Here is a 22860-nt window from a genome sequence, read left to right on the forward strand (position 1 = left end):
AAAAAGGGTTTCAATTTGCTTTTGCCAATGTAACCTATTGTTTAACTGTATAACTATAGAAGAGAAAAGTTTTTTATAAGTATAAAAATATTAAATTTTGAACAATCTGAAAAATTAAGCAACAATTTCACAAATTGCTTATTTGAACTGAGTTAAAAAGTAATATAAATTAATTTTAATGTATGTTATGACTACCCGAGTTTACAATTAAATCCTATTTAATCATATATTAATAAAATAATAATTCCCCTGCTGTAATTATTTAAGAAATAAAAATATTACTTTTTAAATATTGTTTTTAAAAAAATATTTTATTTGTCGTTTATTTAAATATTTAGTATTTTTACCAACAATCAAGTTGTGTATTCATAAAAAATGTATCACATCAACTTTTATGTATCAATTTCAAATGCAACAATCAAACTGACCTCTTGGGTGATACATCATTCATTAAATGCTGTGAGACTTGTTATTATCGATATTCTACGTTCATTTGAAACCTTGTGGTGCTAAAAGGATCTTGGCATAAGTAATTTTAAACAAATAAGCCTATGTGCATAATTTTTACCCCTCAAAATTAATTATGTGCAATCTGTAAAATTAGTCTCGGCGATTCAAAACCTTCATCGAAATTAGAATAGTCTAAAATATCACTTTTGAGAAATGTTACGGATCTACTGACAGGAGAAAGAAGACAGATAACCACAAAGAATCGTGGTTTTACATTCGTAAAAAACACAAAAATCCATTTAAATTAGAACTACCCAAAACCATCAATACACATTCAATAGAAACAATCAATCTAACTAAATTAATCGAGGACAAGGAAAAACGAAGCTTCAAACCAACTCAAACAATGTTAAGGTATGAGTAGAACCCAAAAAAAAAAACCAACTAAAATAAAAAAAGTTCACCTTGTCTTGTAACAGGACTGGGTGTGGGCATTCTGTGGCTAGCGGGGGAATAAGGGCCCACAGAACCTAGGACAATAAAACACACATGTTCATTCTGGCGCATGACACCTCTGCACCTAGCCTTGGAGTTAATTATCATCGCTGTTACTTCAACTGATAAAATAATTGTATTTACTACAGTATTGTCTTCAATCCAAATTTATGTGGAGTACACTATTCATTCTTAGGCCATCTTCAGCTCCTTGTCCTACAGTGGGTTTACTTGCATCTTGGCTGTGTTGGTGTTGTAGCAGCTGTTTTAGATATTCTTAATATATTAATTTTCGCATGATTTAACAAAGGCTTTTAAAGGATAATTGCTTGCACACGTTTGAGCAGGTTCAGGGCTGCGGCGACACTAAGGAAATAATTCAATCTGATGCCAACTCAAACTTAAACACAAGGTAATTGACTGAGGCAGAATCGCCGCAGTCCTGAGTCCGCTTATAAAAGTGCACGTATTTGTCCTTAATATTGTCTTCTGTGTTGTATCCCTATGTTCAAGTGAAGATAAATATGTTATGAATAACTTACTCAACTACTACAACACCAAAGAAGCTAGGATGCAAGAAACCCCAGTTTAGGACCAGAAGCTGGTGATGGCCTAAAGGTGAATCGCGTACTCCACAAGAATTTGGATTGAAGACGTAAGTAAATACAATATTTGATCATTCAATCCGTGATAAATCTTGCATAAGGAATACCAGATGCAGCAAATCTCCAGACTGAATTTCCGCTTGCTTTATTAATTTTTTACTAAAATAATTTCATAAAGTCTAAGACTCATGATATAAATAATATTGAGCTAAATTAGTACTCAAATATATTAGGCATTGAGTTAAATTAGTACTTAGGATAGATGCTACTACACACTCTTATGTTCTGGGTGATTTTTTTAAGAACCACGAAACAAAATGACACACAAAAACCAATTTTAGTATTAAAACACCCCTTGGAAATCACCAGCCCCAAATTCCACTTTTATGTTTACTGTTTTGTGATTTCTACAACATGTAGTTGCAGCTTGGTATCTGACGCTGACTTTACATTTTTAATTTTTAAAACATAAAGGCCTATTTTAAAGGGTTCCTAAACTTAAAATTAATATTTTTTAACTTTTAGTTTTCATTGTTATCACTAATGTTGGTTGGATCTGAATTTGAAGTTTCAATTTACGGATTTGACTAATTGCATATGGGATTAATTTTCTAATCTTGAAATATGGAAAACCATATTTGTTTTACCAGTTGGAAAATTGTGAGATAAATGATCAAGTAACAAAAAAATCCTTGATAATAAAAAGTTTTGTGTTAAAGACGAGTTTATACATCGTGTTTATAGGATTACACAATCCAGTTTTGTTCTTTCCCCTTTGGAATTGATTTTTCATGGTAAATACGATGTGGTTGCTAATAAAAAGGAATGGGCAAAAGAAAAGACACAAGACCTAAATTATCATTAAATATTCATAAAACCAGATGTTTCATGTTAAATATTAAAAATAACATAAGTTACATCAAACAAAATTACTTTTCAAAAATAATAATGCAAGTTTTTACATTCCAATCCCGTTAAAATCAAATAAAAAATAAAATCAACCGAATACTCATTTATCTTTGTATTAATCTTTTTTCCCTAATTCACACAAAGTACCTGAACCCATTTCTGGGGCATTGAAGAGGCTTAATTAGCATCTTGGATCAACTTGGTCAGACTAAATAAAAAAAACTTAATTTACCATGTTATAATTTGATGCCATTATGGTACGGGAGTGTCTTTATTTATAATTTGTTACCAAAAGCAACACAGATACCAACCAAAATAAAGGCAAAGTTATTAACAGCCAGATATGCACAGCTTATAGGAAATGGTAGAATGAGGGGGAATAGTAAACTAAATATATATAAACCGGTTTTAAACAAACACACAAACTCACATACACACTTCAAACCTTATTAAAGAGATTCAAAGAGGCAATGGTGAGGCATATGAGTCTAAAATTATATTAAAATTAAAATGCTGTTACCAGTACATTTGAAATAAAAATAGGAGTTTATAAGAATATAATACAATTTTAACACACAAAAGCAGTTAGAAATTTAAATTCTTGAACTTGATTACAACATTTTATAATATACCGGTAGTTGTAAAGTTTCAAAGTTCACTGATGTATGTAACTGCGTGTATTTGTTTTAAATTGCTTCTGACATAACAAAGTATAAACAGGAAATGAAATAGATAGAATACAACTGTTGTAAGTATGGCTTACTGTTCGCCTTTATAGTTTTGTTGTTAACTCAATTGAAAATAGGGCATACAGAGTCCCAGGATTTATTTTCAAAGTTAACATATTGTTGTTTAGGTCAAAATAACTAAAAGAGTTTCAAGGAAGGTATGTATGAATATTCAGTTTTACGCACATATTTCCTAGTTATTCGTCATACCATATAATTTCGCTTGAAGATATATTTAGTTGGATACTTCTTTTTACTGTAAGATTAGCTTTACACAAAAAACCAGAAATTTGATTTTTTATATGATCAACAAGAGACAAAAACGAGTTTTTAAAACAACAGTCAATTTTACAACATTGAGAATTTAGGAATTGGAATCATACAACATTTAATTCAAAATAAGGGATAGGCCTAGTTGAGTATATGATTTTGGTTTTTTTCAGTAATCAAAAAGGTAGCAAGAAAACAGTGAAAATAAGATCAAATGGCAGGTATCCAACTAAAAAACCCTCTTTAACTTTTTAATCAAGCCATATTTAGTTTTAAAACATGTTTTAGAGACATCCTAAATAATTTAGAGCACAACTGAAAAAGAGGATTCACAGTATTGGTAAACTAAAAACTATACTCAAATTTTTAAAACAAACATTTGCATCAGAGTTCATTTTCCTACTACTGGATATTGAAATTTTAAATTATTAAATAAACTGTTACCTTGCTCAATATCCTTTGGTTTTTCAGATGACGACCGGTTTCTTGACAACGGTCACATCATCAGGACAATCCTCGTAGAACGATTCGTTAGATACACTTAATAACAAATCGTTCTACAAGGATTGACCAGATGATGTGACCGTCGTCACGAAACCGGTCGTCATCTGATAAACCAAAGGATATTGAAAAGGTAACAGTTTACGTAATAACATTTTCATAGTTAACTTCTTGTATGGCATGAAAAGGTGAGACACAAAATTACGTTGAATAAACATAGGCACCCAAAAATACACTCATAAAATAGTTAACTTTTCTAATCAGTAGATTTTTAAACAACTGACGGTTTTTTAATGGTTTTATTTATAATTTGAAGGGATACAGTTAAGTGTAATCTTATTATACACCTTTTATAATGGTGGAACAAAAAGATGAAAACATTTTGATACTCATTTGGGGGGGGGGGGGTGATAATACCCACATATTGTTCTAATATCACTATTCTATAACTATTCCCACTCTTTTGGGTATGTCATGACAGGCCTATAAACACTCAAGCATGTGTGTATACTACAGTGCAAACATAGTTAGTGCAATGTCAGTATGTACAATGGGGTAGAAATACATATAGACACACAATTATTCCACCCGTTGAGAGGGCACTAGAACCATAAGATTGGAACTAAAACAGGTTGCACTATTAGGTTATTGACACAAACATATACTTGCCCAAGGGTTACCAGAGATCCATGTGAAATATCTCATCAACTTGTTCAATTTAGTGTCACAAACAACAATTTAAATCCTAAAGAAATTTTACAAGTTTTCATTATTGTGAGCTGAATTTATTGTTTGATTTTTAATTTAAAAAATACCTAGAGAGTTTGAGCCCCAACCTCACAACATCGCTGCTATGATTCTATCTGGCAAGTTCTATCTGACTGATGATTTAATTACAATCGTAATTTTCACCAATGCAGTTTAAGTGACACTAGATTAAACACAAATTTACAATGGGATTCAAGTTATATTGGAAGCTGGGTTTACCTTGAGGACTAGGCATTATCGGAGTCCCAGGACCAGGGGGGCCTGTTGATCCGGGTGGACCCTGAAACACAAGTTTCAATTTATAACTATTTTTCTAAATTTGTTTCTTCTTGTAACTCCATTTAATTAACGTTAGTTAACACATTTGCAACGAATTTGTCATCACGGGTGTAGATCGTCACCCCATTTTGTGGTGAGGTAGCCGTAATGCTAACCCAATGGCATTTAGGTAGTTGGTCAAATCTAAGCTACAAGCATTAGTGCTAAGCGTTGCACTAACAAATGTAGCGCTGAGGTCTCTCTACATGCGCAGGTTTGAGTCCCGTACGTACGCAATCCACATTGGGCTTACTAATGTGTGGCTTAGCCCTGGGAGGGTCCACATTAAATAAACGATGTTTGCCTTTAGTGGAAGTTGACGGCATTAGTGAATTTAAAAGTTATTGCACACATTGCCTGTTTTGCTTCTTTTTGCATTAGTATTGGAGAAAACACAGAGTTTTCTTTTTTGGCTTTCATTTTGGTTAAATATAGAAATATATTGTTGAAATACATGTAATAAGAGACATAGAACAACATAAGCTAACAAAATTAACAGAGGAATAAAAAAATATTTAGTTGTCAATGGATTAACAGTGTTAAATTGCCTTACCACACTATGAATATGCATTACAAAACTTAAGTGAGACGATATTATAAATTAAGTTTATATCAAATTAATATAGAATTTAAAAAATATTTTAAAGTAAGAATGTAATACTAGTGTAGTTTTCACATATTAAAAAAAAGTTCTAATAAAACTCAGTCACGTTTTTTTGTCATGCTCTGTGGAAATTAAGCAAAAAATGGGAAATGGTGGAAGAAGGTGGTTTACATTGCTGACAAACGTGTGAGGTGTTATGGGTTTTCTCCAGCTCTAAATTAACTGTTGTAATGATCCCAAGAGAACAAGATTAAAATTGAAATGTTAGGCCTACTATCCGCAAACCTTTCATTTTAGTATTTTTTTTTTTTTTTTTTTTTTTTTTTTTTAACCTTTGCTTCAATTTTAAAATACTTGCTTTCTATTACTATAACTGTCAAGAGACTAAGTAATAACATACCACATAATTTCCAGGGGATGATGAAGAGTAGTTCATGGGCTGAAAAAAATTAATTCTTATTATTCTAAGACTAGAATTAAATATAATAATAGTAATTAATCATTTTTAAGAATAATAATAATATTCTTAGTCTTGAATTTCTGAACATCATTGAACCTGAAGACAACTCTCTCTCCAACTTAAACTTCGTTGGGATCCTAAATTAAGAACCCCTCGAACTGAAAAAAGGGGTAGATAGCCAAAATTTTGTTATAGAAGATTGCTATTTTTCAGCATTTATAGCGATAAGAATAAGAAAAATGTAAATAAAGCATATTTTTATACATGGCCCACGTTAAGGCCCAATTTTCACGTTAATTTTAATACCTTTAATTGCAAGAAAGGCCAAATATATACAAATAAATTTGTACATGCACATCAATTATTAATTTGTTTCTAAACATTTCCTATAGCAGCAATATATGTAATTGTAATATATTGTAATTGTAATATTGTATATGGTAATGGGATATAGTGTTGCTATATCCCTTCATTAGCAACACACCAGCTAGAGTCTGTTTCTCTTTAGCAGTCACATGTTGTGATCACCGACCGTATGAGGATAGTGTGTTTGTAGTTTACATTGTATAACAGTCAACGACCTTAATCCCGAACCCTCTGCCACCCTTGGTCTTTCGGTCACTTCCTTTCTCTTCCTTTGTCCAAGACACATTTCGGTATTATTTTCTTAGGCCGTTGCGGTTAGTCGGTATTTCCATTAAAAGTGTTGTGGTTAATGGAGGTTCTACTGTGAATTTTTTTTTTCTTGTGCAGGAGTGGACTCTTTCCCATTCAAATAAACCTATCCTACTGAGGACTTGTAAAACTTACAGTGGAGGAGTTGGGCTGCCATTGTGGCCGGCCCCCAGGGCCAGTCATGGACATGGGAGGCATCCCAGGACCACCGGGTCCGCCGGGTCCACCAGGGCCACCCGGACCTGGACCCAGACTACTGTTGGGAGGAGGGCCTCTCATCCCAGGGCCATACGACCCAGGACCCATTGGACCCATGCCCGGTCCTCTAGGAGGGTTCATCCTAGGGTTCATTGGGCTCATTCCAGGAGGACCTGTGAGTAAAACAAATACAGGTTAAATAGAAATAAATAGGTGTTGGTAACCGCAAATTTACACTAAGTATTTGAAAGATTCTTGCAGAAATTTTTATCAATAGTAAAGAGAAAATTCTTCAAAAATTGTAATTGAATTTATCACAGTTATGATTTTGATTTTCATTTTTTCTCAGTGGCCATATCTTAGGGGTATCATTGATAAATAAATATTTATTTACAGAAGGATATGGAATAATTACAAAATATCATTTAGCCAAATTACAGCCCTATTTGTATAGCATGATATTTGTGGTGTCATGTTGTTTACAATTTAACTGTGAAGATTACTAATGTATGGTAACTAGGTACCACAGTTGGTTCGCAATATAGTGGTGTTTTAGTTATTTTTTCAATTTAAGCTTAAGAAAAAAGTAGGTATCCACTACGATTCCAATAACATGATTGAAAAATTATTTAATAAATTGATTTAGATGTTTCAACTTGCATCCTTAAGATTTGGGGTAAAAATTGCTAAAAAAAATATCACCAACTGATATTTGTTGATGGAAAAAAGCTCAAAATAATCAATAAGTTTAGTATATCCTTCTATTAATTGTTCGAAAATAAAAGTACTGTATAATTTTAGTATTGTAGATATAATTTTACTGTACAATTTTAAGGAAATTTTTAGTTTGTTGTGAAATTCAATTTTAAACTAACTCTTTTGACTGAAATAGCATTAACAGGAGGGTTTACGCTGTTTAAGATTTTTTTAATGAATAAATATTTTAAAATATACTAATTGCCATACTAAGCTCATACAAAGCAGGACTTGAATAATAAGTATCAATACAGTAAGACAAAATTGTATGGTTATAGTTACAGTATTAATTTACTGTTTTAAAGAAAAAGGCGACTAAACTCTTATAATAACGCCCACAACAAATAAAGATATAACTATAATTTAAAAGCACAAATTTTAAAATTACTGAAGCTGATATTTGGAAGGGTTATAAGCCAAAGACTTCACAAAGGTAAAATTACTTAGGGACTTTGGATTTGATATGCTTTCAAATAAAACTTTATACAGGTTTAAACCCATTACATAATTTTTATAAATATTACATTAGATTCCCTCTGGTTGGAATTCATTTGGTTCGGACGACCTGTGTACGAATAACATAAGAGAAGATTTGTCCATTATGATGTAAACAAACAAATCGCAACCCGTTCGTAAAACGCTGTTCGGTACCAACAGATGTTATTGTTGTACTCCTTTATTGTTTGGATTTACTAACTACAATTGATATGCGTTTTTGAAACTCAATAATTTTAGTAACAAATTTTCATGGTACAAACATTTAGTTCAGATACAGGCCCCAAAATTTCCAAAAGAGAAGGAGTCTAAAGTAATAATATTGCGTTGGACATTTTTTAGCAATTGTAAGATGAAAAGGATGAAAACACAAAAAACAGTAACTTTATGATTTAACACAAGATGAATCTTAGTTGAATTCAAGGGACAAATGACAGTTTAGAGTTAGGTTGGTTAGACATGCAGCAAGATAGCGAGAGAGAGAGAGAGAGAGAGAGAGAGAGAGAGATATGGTAGGTGCAGTGCAGGTTAGCAAGCTGTGAGTGACTTGACAATGATAATCTGATAAACTCAGGCCTACCTTGCCAACCCACATACTCGCCGCCTTCACCTAAACGATAGACAAACAAGAGTTAAAGAGAATTCAACTCAAACAAAATTACAACTAAATTAACCTATCACTTCTCAACAGAAGTAACATGTTAAGTTCTGAACACTGAAATGACACAAGATCTGGTTTCCACTATGGTCCATTAAAACAACTCAATAAAGATTTTTCAATTTTTTATCTCATTTTAAAATATTCTCCGTGAATAATAATCCTCCACTTAATGAATGGAACACATTTAACCCTGGAACTGCCAGTAAGAGATTCCAAAATACCACTGTATATTACCGCAGTTTGAATAGTCAATGAACAAATACCCCCGCCGCAGCGAACCTGCAGACTAGGCGAATTTCCATTTGCCTGATTGGATTTGCACTAAAATGCCTCCTTAAAAATATCACATTTATTCCCTATTTAATTAGAATTAGTTTAACGAGTACTTAGGTTTGCTGCAACAGGGAGGGTAAAAAAGTGTTTTTTGTTGTAAAATGTTAATAGTTTAGTAAGAAATGAATGTAATTTCCAAATTTGATCAAAATATGTTCATAAATAGGCAAACTACAACAAGTTGACTTATTCTCCATAAGAATGACATGGGAATTTTAAATTTACAATTTTTTGGAATTTTCTCCGTAACCATTAGGCGCACAATAACGCTTCAATATACTAAATTATTTGTTTTTTTAAGCTCTACAAAATGGTTTGGAAATAATTTGTGAAATGATGTGTTTTTAGGGTCAAAATGGGAAAAACCCCTTATAAACCCTCGTTCCCATAGTACGATCATGCTGGTCTGCAAACTAGTTTGAATAAATGTAGGTTTACACGTTTATACCATTTTTATCAAAATCAAATCATTTTTGCTCGAGTTATCGTGCTAACGGACACAAATATATATATGGATATGAACGGATGGTGTTTTTGGCCTCTAGGGACCTAAAAACGAAAAAGTAAATCGGTCCCGGGTCCAGGTCTGACCATGAGTACTACGGTAATAGCTTATTCCCTATTTAGGAAATTGGCTAAAATATATTGTTTACATGGCAGTAGAAAGAAACATAGAGTATTATTCTATAATTTGTATAGTAATAACACCTAATCATAATTTATGACCTGTTCATTTATTTGTTGTAAAAAATGTCAGTATTTTTTTTTTTTTTTTTTTTTGTAAATTTACCATACAAATTGAATTCTTTGTTTGATTGTTTATAAAATGACTCCTCAGCTGACTGGGAGTTGTCAAGCAAGTCAGTAATCAAAGAAAATAAGAATTTAACTATGTCAAAAAAAAAACCAAAACATTACGAAAAAGAGTTATCAGGATAGCAATTGGTCGACAAATTGATTCTTTCATTACCTACACTTAGATTTAGATTTTTAGACATTTTGCTCTTGTGTTACTTAAGCATATTCAATGCAGTTGACACTTAATGATGCAACACTGATGTAACTGGAATAGTTTTTGTATAAGCAAAAACTTTGGATTAGGTACTGAAAATCTATAAACTAAGAAGGATCAACTTATTATTTAAATTTTCCTACAAAGTACATTTTGTTGATCCCATGAACGGTAAAATTCTTTTTATGTTATAGTATTATTATTCACGAGGAAAATTACTTTTTTGGTATGTTAAATTGCTTCAAGGTGATTTTTCAGTTTCTAAAAATTTATTATTCCAACAAAGCTACTTCTATCAATGAGCTATAAATATCAAGAGTCCTAAAAGGGGAATCAGCATATTTTTAAAAAATATAATAATTCCAAATAAAATTAAATGGGATGGACTTAAAATGCACCAATAATGGAATGTTAGGGATTGTTTTGGTTCTACCCACTGCACTGCTGCAATCCCCACCAATAACTAAAATTATTGCTTAGATTTCAGACAAGATAACAAATATTTTTAAGGGATATTAATTAATTTAGTACAGGGAACAGGCAAAATGATCTGACGGTTTTCTTTGCCACCCTGTCGAGCAAGTGAGTGGCGGAGGGTGGTGGGAATAGGGGTGTTTCAAAGCCTACGTGCGGACATTTTTAGTAGCCATGGAGCTGTCGACAGCTGAGCACCATGCAGTTTTAAAAGTGGCAATTCCTGTGTAGCTGTTCAGCGACAGTTCCGTAGGCTAGATGTTTCAATGTGGGTCCAAGGGGAAAAGTCCTAACTCGAAACACCATTTTGCTTAGGGTGGATAACTTCAGAGCTACTAGTTCAGCATTGAAAAAAGTCAACAGGCTGTCCAAGGTCAGCCCGGACACCAATGAACATTGAGAGAGTGAGAGAAGCTGTGGAAGCTAGTCCTCAGCGGCCTGCATGTAAATAAGCTGCAGCTCGGCACATGTCTGGCCGCTCAGTAGAAGAGTATTACGATACGACCTTCATTCATACAAAATGGCAATCGTCAACAGTTGAAGCCCAGTGGTTATGCAAAGCGCATCTCATTTTCAGAACAAGTGATTGATTTGCTTACACGTGACAAAATTGTCATTATGAGCGACGAATCACACTTTCAACCACACCACACAGTCTTCCTCACTCCCTTGACGTTCTCAGTCGTCCGGGCTGACCTCGGATGGCCTGTTGATTTTAGTATCAATGCTGCGCTAAAGGCTCTAAAGATACCCACCCACAGCAAAATGGTGTTTCTATTTGGGACTTTTCTTCTTTGGCCCACATTGAAACGCCTACTGAACACCTACACAGGAATTGCCACTTTTAATACACTTTCACTACAAATACATGGTGCTCAGCCGTCCACAGCTACAGTTACAAAAAATGTCCGCCGTTGGTTTTGTAACGCACCTAATCCGACCACTCTCCACCACTCACTTGCTCGACAGGGCAGAAAAGAAAACCGTCAGATTATTTTGCCGCTCCCTGTAAAATAATTTAAATATGAATACCTAAAGTTACATTAACGACTTTTTATGACAAAAAACGATGGACTCTTGTTTAGAATATTTTACAAACGATTCTTTTTTACAAACGACAGCGTCTCCAATATGTACAAAGAGGGAAAGGTTTAAATTTTACACCAACTTAAGATTTCCCTGCAATATTGCTCTTTTGATAGGGAGAAGATTTATCTTAGAGCCTTTTTTGGAGACAAAACATTATCAGAGTCCTTTGATTTTCACTTCCCCAGACAGATACAGCATATGATGGTTATGGAAATACTATGCCATAGTATGCCGACAAAAGCACCTCACTACCAGCCTTTTGTTTTAGAGTTTGAAGAACAAAAGCCCCAGTGGAGACTTTACTGGTTACACTTTCAAAGTTATGGTGAAAGTTCAAATTTTCGTCCAATATCAAACCAAGAAACTTAACATTTTGGGATGAGGTCACAACTTTGTCTTCTAGAGGAACATTAAGGCCACAGCTGTTTGCTGGTAATGACCTATTAGATGTGAAAGTCCAACATTTGAGTTTTCTCTGTGTTTAAAATCAGCTGATTTTCACAACACCATTGCAGAAGACTGTTCAACTCTAAAAATGCCATTAGCTTCAAGGATTCCATAGATGCACGGGAAAGAGAATGATGTATATCCATGAAGAATAGTATTATTGTTAATTTATTTGTAAATAAGACTCAACATGGTGTTTTCCCATGCAAAAAGAGTTACAAGAATACATTAAAAATAAATCATTGGTTATTCCAAGAAAGGTTTGAAATTCAGATTCTAGGTGTGATTCCAGTACCTACAAAATCAACTATTGTTGACATTTGTACATATTTAAGGAAACCGGGTAAACAAAAACTTAGAACTACAACAGGCTACAACTCATACTTTATTTGAGCTTGTGAAAACCCCATGTTGAGTCTTGTTTACAATAAATTCCTAATAACACGGAACCTTTCATAGATAACTATGCAACAATGCATATCACAATATCGGCAATGAAGTAAAGAAAAAAATAAAACAGAGACACCAGCATATAAGCTTGTTTTGTTGTTAAACAGTGTATCACAGTACTTGTAATATTTGGGTTCCTTTAAAAAAAAAAAACACCCTGTATAATATAAGTAGATAACTGCATTTACCGTGCATTTAAGTACAGTATCAATCACTGCAATACATGGAAAATACTACTAATCAACTTGTCAAACTATGTTTTGTTATTACAGGCATGCAATGAATGCTTCAAGTAGCTTAGATAACATTTCTGTAACAAAACAATTCCCAGTACAAAAATTAAATTTCTTTAAGCCTTTTGAGGTTCTTAAGCTGTGTTTTTTTTGCTTGGAGCCACAGGTCCAACTGTCACTCAGCGACGGTCGCCGAGCGGCAGTCACGAGGTGGTAAGACTGTTTTGCTTGGAGTGACAACTGCTTCCTGCCGCCACCGAGACGTGGTGCCGTTAGATGATGAGTCATTGTTGGATCAATTAACGGTGCCAAGAACAGGGAAACACGATATGTTTCAAGCCAGATAAGAGGAGGGATTTACTAATAAAAAGGTTAAATATCTGCAGTACTGTCAGTGATCCTGGATTTAGGTCAGTGACCCAGGTTTCGAACCTAAAGGCTCATTTTCAAGCTGTTACCATAGTTAAAATGCATTCCAAACACACATATCCTCTTCATAACTGGGAAGAGTCGTTAAACACACGAAACACGAACATGTTTAATGTTTTCGTGTTCGTGTTTCGTGCGTTAACGACTCTTCCCAGTTATGAAGAGGATTTGTGTGTTTGGAATGCGTTTTAACTATGGTAACAGCTTTAAAATGAACTTTAAGGTTTGAAACCTGGGTCGCTGACATAAATCCAGGATCACTGGCAGTACTACAGGTATTTAACCTTTTTATTAACTATATCATGTTGTAAAGTTAGTTTATAAGTTCACTGGGTGAATTGTATTAGTAGAGCCTTGGTTAGGCATCTAACACCACGTTTCATCCAATCTTCCCTGCGAATGATCAAGAACTGTGAAATTGTGCGCTATTTCAATGTAGCAACTGTCAAAAGAATCTGTTTTGCCAACCCCGTCTATATTTGGAAGATAAAAGCCAGGCTTTAGAGATCTGTACTTGGCTTGGTGTGCTTGGTCAGTTTTAGCACACTAGCACACTTTGCCAACTTATTTTTCAACATGTTTACAGCGGGTTCTTATTACTGTATCTGACCTAACCGCAGCTGGTTCATGTGGGTAATCAAGACTCTACTGAAATACTATTTTAAACTAATGTATTTAAAATTACTTATACTCATCACAAATTAATGTTTACTGCAGGGTTAGAAGAATTGGAGATGAATATTTCTAGTCAGATTCATATGTAAAGAAAAGATTTTCGTTAGGCCTACATATCAATCATTTTGGGTCACAAAATCAAATGTATCTTAAAAACCACTACCACCACTGTCAGTTTAGATACCAGTCAAGACCAAAATAAACTCATATTTTACTAAAAATCATGCGGAAGGATTACTTTTGATATTTTAGTCAATGTTAATTTAATATAGAAAACCCTAATAAAGGATAACAAAATAATATACTAACCTGGTCTAGATGGATCCATACTGTTAGGCATCATGGGCTGACCTGGAGGCTGAAACATATTCAGTATGATATATTGCAAACAATTGTATCCAGAATACCGATACAACAAATTCTTTAACCTTACCCTTCTTGACCAATCAATTATTGACTGGGGTGGATTAACTGTCTCTGCCAAAAAAATATAGCTGCTTTTTCTGCCCTGAATCTAAAAACTGATGGTTCTTCTAACCAATCTTCCCTAGGTATTAAGAGACTTCCACTTACATTTATATTGCAGTTATAATATAAAATTGTATCCGTGCTATATATAGTTTTGCTATTTACCACACAGGATATGAAAAGCAAAAGAAATAACCGATTTTTGATGTTTGCATAGTTGCCCATAATAATTAGGTATGCAGTTTCTTTTTTTTTTCTTTTATGTTTTACCTTCATATCCTAGGACGCTTTACATTACTTTACACTAGGGCTAGAGGGTCTAAGTAGTAACACATAGCTAAATCCATTGGCGATTGGCATGATTTGAACCCAGAGCCTCGGTGACCAAAGCCCCGTGCTCTATCACTAGACCAGTTTGTTCTACCGAAAAATATAGATGTATAGTAGAACCCCTCATATTTGACCTTGGAATAACTGACTCCTCGGGATACCAGATCTAGTGTCTGACCGTCAACTTGATTCTTGTCTGAGGCAATAACGTCGAACACAATCAGTTAACCGAAAGGCCGATCGCGTATGTTGCCGTAATCGCGGCGGAAGATCACCACTGTCGCCGATAACCGATAACGGGTGTTGCCGCCTTCGTGGGAGACGATTACCGAAGTCACAGGGACTGAAACTTGCGCTCACAGGTGTTGAAGCGGTCGCGGGAAACGATAACCGATGTCACGGAGACTGCAAGTTATGTTTACGGCAGTTGTTGGGGTCATGGGAGACAATTACCGAAGTCACGGAGACAGCATATTATGCTCACAGCTGTTGTCATGGTCGTGAGAGATGATTACCGAAGTTGCGGAGACTACAGGTTATGCTCCTCCCGATATCCAACCTATTGGCCGTTCCGACCATGGCCTGTTCCCGTCATGGTCGGATATGAGGGGTTCTACTGTAATAGTTTCATGGCGACAAAAAATCAAAAGGATTTAAACACCAACACTTATCAAAGATATTGGTTCTTCACTATCTTGCTATATGGACCTCGTGCCAAATAAATTTAACATTTCAATCAGCAAAATCATAATAATAAACTTACTCCATTAAATTCATTTCCAAGTTGTGGCATTCGAACACCAGGTCTTGGTCCAGCAGGATACCTCGGTCCCATGAATGGCTGAAAAATGTTCATTATGTGAATCTCAATCTATTATATGTGAGATGGAATCATTGTGTGTTTAACTTAAATGTACTCTATTATATAACATAATATTTATAAACCAACTGATAATAAGCCATATTTATTAGCAAAACGACACATTTATATACCTTAATATTCTTTCTAAATTAAGCCATAATACAGAACTTCGTTTACTTTTTCCCACATTGGGATATTAAGGATAGACATGATAGAAATTTGGAGTATACTATCAAATAAATTGGTTGTTATACGAATGCTACTTACAGGAAAGAATCCTGGAGGCATACCAGGACCTCCTGGAATTCCATCATTAGGTGGCATCTGGCCCAGCGGACTTGGGGCAGGGCCGGCATTCTGAAATTACAAGTTACATGTAGCTGGCTAACATATACACATAGGGTGGATACTAAAAAAATAATTATATATTTATTTAAAATACTGCAAGTTTTCTATTTTGTATCTTTTATTTTATTTTTTTCTCGTTCCCTTTTCTAGTTGCAGTATCTCAATTTTTCTGCCCAAAAATAGCATGATTATCTCGTGCGCTCTTGACGACAACATTATTATTTTCTGCAAAATTGTGACTTTCTTACTACACACAACAACATTAAAAGACAATCAATGGAGTGCTGTTAAAGAATGTACACTTTGGGCTATTGGCAAACACTTCAAATTTCCCACACAGAATGCATATACAATTCACTGACTTTTTTCTGGTTATCAAAATTCAGTACAGTTCCCAGTTTCATAGTACCGGTACAAAATTCTACCCCTGTTCTACGGTATGGTTCTTTTCGAGGATTGTGGAAAGATATTTTCACAATTTTTACCTCCACCCATAGATAGATGGCTAATGTGTAATAATTTGGAGATACCGTACATTTTGACAGTATTCATCTTCCTATTATACGTACATAGTCGTGGAACGCTCTTGCTTCACTGGAGTGTTCACACGTATCCCTCCTCTCTGGAGCAGCACAATATAAGTCCCAGAACACACTGGAAACAAGAACACAATGTTTGTCCCTTTAGAAAAACTAAATAATAAATATTAAGACATGAACACAATTTCAAACACACCAATTAAAGTACAAAAAGGTACTTAGGAAACCTAAGTATTCAGTAAATGGGAGAGGTAAAGTATTAAGGCTATTCCTTTTTGATTTTAACATGAGTATGTTTAATAATTTCACATATAATGCGTTATTTTTTTATAACTAAAATTTGTTGTTCAACTAATCCAAATAATTTGATGCATGGTATTTTCCTTCACATGTTATTTTACCAGTTATTCGTACTGTTAAAGGGAACATACTTTTACTGAGAGGATATAAACATATCTTGTATTTAGCAAATTTTAAAAATGCCTATTATATATACAGTGTCCCGGAACTCTCTGGAACTTTTTATATTAAATTGTTCCTTAGGTCGATACAAACATAAAATTTACAAAATGAACATAGTTCTACAGTGACTAGTTTTCAATCTTTCAGTCGTTATGTATTTTTTTATATATAAATCATTTTATAGCTCAAGGTCTATAGTTAGAAACTTCAAATTTACCGTAGTTAATTTGTATTTTAATGAGTAGAATAAGTAATTTCGTTGCTGTTACTAAATTAATTCCGAAATGGCGACAGTTTGAATGTGAAATTTCATGAAAACTGTTATAGCTTTAACACGTTATTAAGAAAATAAAAAATGCACGGTTAAAAGCCAAATAAAATGACAAGTTATTTCCTCAAATTTAATGATAAATAACCAAGCACTAACAATTTTTGAATTATCTGCCTAAAGGCTTCAGGTATAGAATGCCTCAGTATTTCTATACAATGCCTACATTAGATACTTTGCCGGTAACATATATAACCCATATAGACCATTCCGGTAAAAATTTTGATAGAGAAAATGCATATAATTTATCCTGCAATTTTGTGTTTACTCCTTTTAACCTAAAACATTCATTATCATTGTCTACTATCACTTACCACCACCAAGAATGTAGAAACCCCGGTGGTTCTCCTAAGGTTATGTTCTTTTCCCATCTTATCTGTAAAAAAATCAAGAGCAGGATAAGAGATAGGTACAAAAATATATTTAAACATGAGAGGTACTCAACTTTTAAGAGCATTGTTATCAATCCAGTAAAATCCATCTAATAGTAAGAGCCAACAACTAAGCGTTTGACCAAGTTTACTTCTATCAAATACATTCAACAAGTAACCCTATTTCACAACTTATTGTGTACTTTCCATCCAAATTGCTATGAAATTTGTGATAATAGGTAAAAATACCCCCGCCGCAGCAAACCTGCAGACTAAGCGAATTTCCATTTGACTGATTGGATTTACACTGAAATGTCTACTTAAAAATATAACATTTATTCCCTATTTAAATAGAATTAGTTTAACAAGTACTTAGGTTTGCTGCATCAGGGAGGGTAAAACTGTTCTTTTTTTGTAAAATGTTAATAGTTAGTAAGAAATAAAAATATTTTTCAAATTTGATCAAAATATGTTCATAAACAAGCAAACTACAACAGTTTACTTATTCTCCATAAGAATAACATTGGAATTTTAAATTTACAATTTTTTGGAATTTTCTCCGTAACCATTAGGCGCATAATAACGCTTCAATATACTAAATTATTTGTTTTTTTAAGATCTACAAAATGGTTTGAAAAGAAATTGCTAAATTTTATGTTTTTTGGGTAAAAAATAGGAAAAACCTATTTTTACCCCATAAAACCCCCCGTAAACCCCCGTTCCCATGGTCCGATCATGCTGGATTGCGAACTCGTTCGAATAAACGTAAGTTTACACGTTTGTACCAAATTTCATCAAAATCGGATCATTTTTGCTCGAGTTATCGTGCTAACGGACACATATATATATATATATAAATATATAAATATATAAATATATATATATATATGAATTTGAACGGATGGTGTTTTTGGCCTCTAGGGACCTCAAAACGAAAAAAAACCGGTCCCGCGTCCAGGTCTTACCATGAGTACTACGGTAATAGCTTATTCCCTATATGGGAAATTCGCTAACAGGTGTATTGAAATTAATAATTTGAGTTTAAGAGACTAGATTAAGTCAGTTTTTTAGTTTAAAAAAGTACAATAAAAAAAATCAATTGGTATGTTCAACTAAAAATGTGATTTAATTATTTGTTTACTCCAGCAGTCTATCCACACAGAAAAATTGGCACTAGTAGGTATAATAATATCACAAGAGACAATTATGCTTATCCACGTTATGAAAACAGTATGCCGTAAATAAGACCATTAAGCCTGTATAGGTTAAGGTCTCAGATTTAAAAATGATCAGATAAACAGACTGCATGAAAATGATCGGATGAAAGATGGGTACGTTGTCGCAGAACATCAATAGAATTGAACAGAGTTAAAAAAAGCTTGAAATTGTTATCGGACCATGATCAATATTTTTCATTCCCATTCTTTGGATGTACTGATTGGGCACACATCATCTAAACAACACCAGACTAAATGACTGAATGTAAAGCAATATATGTGTGCCTTATTATTTTACAACAAGTGGAAGATGTAAAATGTAATTTTGGTTAGGTACTAGTGATGTAATGTTTTAACTCATGTCATGCCAAATCTTGTCCACGGTTCTATGGTCAGGAGCAGCTGATAATAGTAAGACCTCACAAAGGGGTTGGCAAACCATACTGCCCATTGGGAATACTTTGGTGTACTATTTGTAGTCAACTGCTCTGTTTCCCACCCTTTGCCTAAATACTTTTGCCATCCAAGTGTCATATGAACCAAGCTAAAAGTGAAAGTCACCAGACTGTTGATCTAGTTTCTTGAACGGTACTTGCTGGATACCAGACACGCTCCAGCAGTTAACAGCTTTCCCTGGGCACATGGCCTTCGCTCAAGTAGACCTATTTTGCCTAACTTCTTGTGGGAACAAAATAAAATTTCTAGTAGCGGGCCTAAAAAAACCTGATGATTTCAGAAAGCGAGCAGGAGACCGGAATAACTGTTAGAACCCACAGGGGGAACCTTGAACCTTGGACTATAAAAGGGGCACAAGAGAGATTTCTCTACAAAAAAGGAGAGGAGTCGAAAAAGATGAGGGTCAGTAATGGTAGCTACCACACGTACAGAAACCACTAAAACCATAGAGGCCTGTCAAGTGTTTTGGCACATACCAACTAGGAATTGTTAATACACCCCATATAGAACACGATCATCTTTATTTCAGAAGTTCAGCAGCCTTTTTTGATCATGAATTTGACCGGTCACACTAGCCTCAAGCCTGTACACCAGTAAATCAAGGGGTGGGACAGTACAGTACAATAGATAACTTTACTGATAAAATGTAGCCGTAGGCACTAGGACTCAAACCATAACATTGTACCACAACCAGCAGTACCAGTAAAACATTACAAATCCTATGAAGGAGACAAAAACTGATTGCATAGACTATTATGTCCGACAGTGACTGTACTCTTAACATACTATATTATCCAAAGATTTTGCTGATATGGTTGACCACCAATTACACCTTCTCTTTCTTCTGATTATTCACTATCTTAATTAATAAGCTCTAGTTTTTATGGTTAGAACTGTCCATTTCATGTCAGAGTTAACCGAATAAAAAATCAAAAGTTTTACATTTTGAACACATTACCGCTTAATTAGCCTTAACGAACGACACTCGTAGAAGTCTTAAAGGTACTGACCAAGGCTCGTACCTTAAATTTTCTACTTGTGTCATGAAGACTATACTTATCGTTGTGTAAACTACTACAAACCATCTCCAAACCCATTCAACGCATATCAAATAAAAAAAAGTCAAACTTATGAGTAAAAACTGTTTGGCAAAGAAAAGCCACTAACCATTAGGGCAATAGCGCCCTAGTTCCACGACCTGTCGTATACGGCCAGTTTTACAATACACATTAGAGGAACAGCATGCACTAGATGATATGTGACATATTGGTCAGATAATAAGAGTCTTTCGGAGTTTGGTCCTCAAGACTTGATTTACTGCATGCCAATATTATTAAAATCACAGATTGTGAAGTTCTGAAATCAATTCCAAGGTCCAAGCTATATACATATTTAACCTGTATTTAACCTGTAATTGTCTTATTCACACAATCATAATATCTAAATCTAAATCAGTACCAAGTAGATGGCCTCCTTCATGAGACTGACCTCAAGATATAAGATAAATTGATTAGATTTCCATTGTGACTATTTTTGTCAACAATACTGGCCATTTTCATTCATGCTGAAAGTGCTCTGTCAATGGGTAGTATGGCCTCTTCAATAGATACTCCTTAAATAAAATCTTGAACTTTTCTATGCCATCAATATTTTTGATTTTGTTTGGGATCTTGTTATAAATCTTGGAGCACATAAACTTTTGCTACTGAAGTGGAGTTTACTTGGGTTAGGTGGACGTTTTTACATTGCCTTGTACTGTAGTTGTGGAACGCAACATTTTTTAGGAAAAGTAGTTGATTTTTCTTTACACTCAGTGCTGACTCCAGGACGAAAAGTGCTGTCATGGAAAGAACCTTGGCCTCTCCAAACAGTGGCTTACAGTGTGCGAGAAATGGTTCTGAGAAAATAGATTTTATAACTCATTGTAGCAGGAGAAGTACTCGTTGGGCAGCTGGGCTGTTTCCCCATAGCAGGATCCCATATTTCATAATGCTGTGAAAGTAGCCGTGATATATCTTCATTAGTACCTCTTTCCAGGAGTGACTGGAGCCTTCGAACTAGGATAGCTAACTGCCGTGAGTCTCACAGATATATTGTCGATATGTTGCTGCCATCTCATATCATCACTGATGGTTACGCCAAGATATTTTACAGAACTATCAATGTTAATGCTGGGCCCTTCTAAGCGTAGTAATGGGCAACAATCAGGTTTTTTTCTATTGTGAATCTGAAGAGCCTTTGTCTTGCCCTTCTTGAGCATTGATTCTCAAGGATATAGCATCACTACCTCGTACAAGATGGTATTTAACTACAGTTACTGATTTCACGTATTGTAAAGCAAGGAGGTGATAGTTTTTAAATCCTTATTTTCTTACGATGGCATTAAAGGATTTTTCTCTCTCAATTAATAAAAAAATAAAAAAACAGTTATGATTCAGTAAAACAAGAAATGAACTTTAATAACAATTTTATTCGGTCTTGAGAATAATACTAGTCTAACCACTATTAAAAGATTAGGCTACATTCAAAAGGACCAGGTTGGCAAGAAAAGTAGTAGATTTTAGTTACACAACTATAACAATTATTAAGTGAGGGACAACATAAAATAAGATTAAACCTCTAACTTGATTAAGCGAAAAATACATTTAGATCCATAGTTATAAGCAAATATTCATAGACATAGATAACACTATACAGAAATAAGACAAGAGCCTCTTATAGAAATTTATTGGCAGCATCATACCTGTAAAACTCATAAAAATTGTGTGAAAATATCAATTAATATTTTATTTAACTTAGGCACTGTACTGCTTGTGGAAAAGATGAAAATTTTTATTCAGAGCCAACTAAGATAGGGCCTATATTTTATACATTCCTTTTATAGCCTACTGAAATACCCTGGTCACCGTTCAACTGTATAATCCAGAGTTTTTCTTAATAATAAACGCTAGATAGTAAAACATTTAAATGAACACTTAAGTGTATCACAGTTACACAACAAGAGAGGTAGATAAGTCGTTAAAGAGTGTAATGTAACAATGTTGCGAGGGAAAGAGCTTCTTTATGAATTTATTTAAAGTAAATCCAGCATTAAAGTAGACATTAAAGTGTTTAATATCACCGTTATATGACTATTGATATAGCATAAAGAAAACCTCTGTAAATTTCAGATCTACACATGAACTATTTCAGTAGCTTAGTAAGGAAAAAAAATTATGATAAGGACTGTTAATAACTTCCAAAATTTTTTATAAAATGTTATTATTAATTGTATAGTTTAAAGATATTTTTAAAAATCAAAAGCAGTTTTAGTTAAGTAATTTACAGTCACAATGTGCTATTTAAATAGGGAAATGTGTGATATACGTTAGCCAATGTAGTTTTAGAGACCCTATTAGAATTGGTGATGCTTCGAAAACACATTATTATTCAAAAAGAAATTGT

The 22860-nt window shown here is 33.9% G+C and overlaps 1 protein-coding gene across 4 annotated transcripts in view; it reads right to left on the reverse strand.

Moving 5' to 3' along the window:
* Positions 1-22860, reverse strand: part of LOC128998005 (single-stranded DNA-binding protein 3-like) — a 47613-nt gene that overhangs the window by 16506 nt on the left and 8247 nt on the right. Inside the window, exons 3-12 of one of the 4 annotated variants that reach the window (XM_054423918.1) lie at positions 17687-17748; positions 16613-16697; positions 15963-16052; positions 15597-15674; positions 14345-14393; positions 8813-8842; positions 6919-7154; positions 6049-6087; positions 4946-5006; positions 915-980 (exon numbers count right to left, since the gene is read on the reverse strand). In XM_054423918.1, the coding sequence (XP_054279893.1) occupies positions 915-980; positions 4946-5006; positions 6049-6087; positions 6919-7154; positions 8813-8842; positions 14345-14393; positions 15597-15674; positions 15963-16052; positions 16613-16697; positions 17687-17748 (796 nt within the window). The remainder of the gene's footprint in view (positions 1-914; positions 981-4945; positions 5007-6048; positions 6088-6918; positions 7155-8812; positions 8843-14344; positions 14394-15596; positions 15675-15962; positions 16053-16612; positions 16698-17686; positions 17749-22860) is intronic. The other 3 variants (XM_054423919.1, XM_054423920.1, XM_054423921.1) reach the window with 3 other exon arrangements.

This window comes from Macrosteles quadrilineatus, unplaced genomic scaffold (assembly GCF_028750875.1).
Source record: "Macrosteles quadrilineatus isolate MER2022 unplaced genomic scaffold, UCM_ALF_1.0 Scaffold_7__1_contigs__length_78375512, whole genome shotgun sequence".
In the NCBI taxonomy this organism is placed as follows: domain Eukaryota; kingdom Metazoa; phylum Arthropoda; class Insecta; order Hemiptera; family Cicadellidae; genus Macrosteles; species Macrosteles quadrilineatus.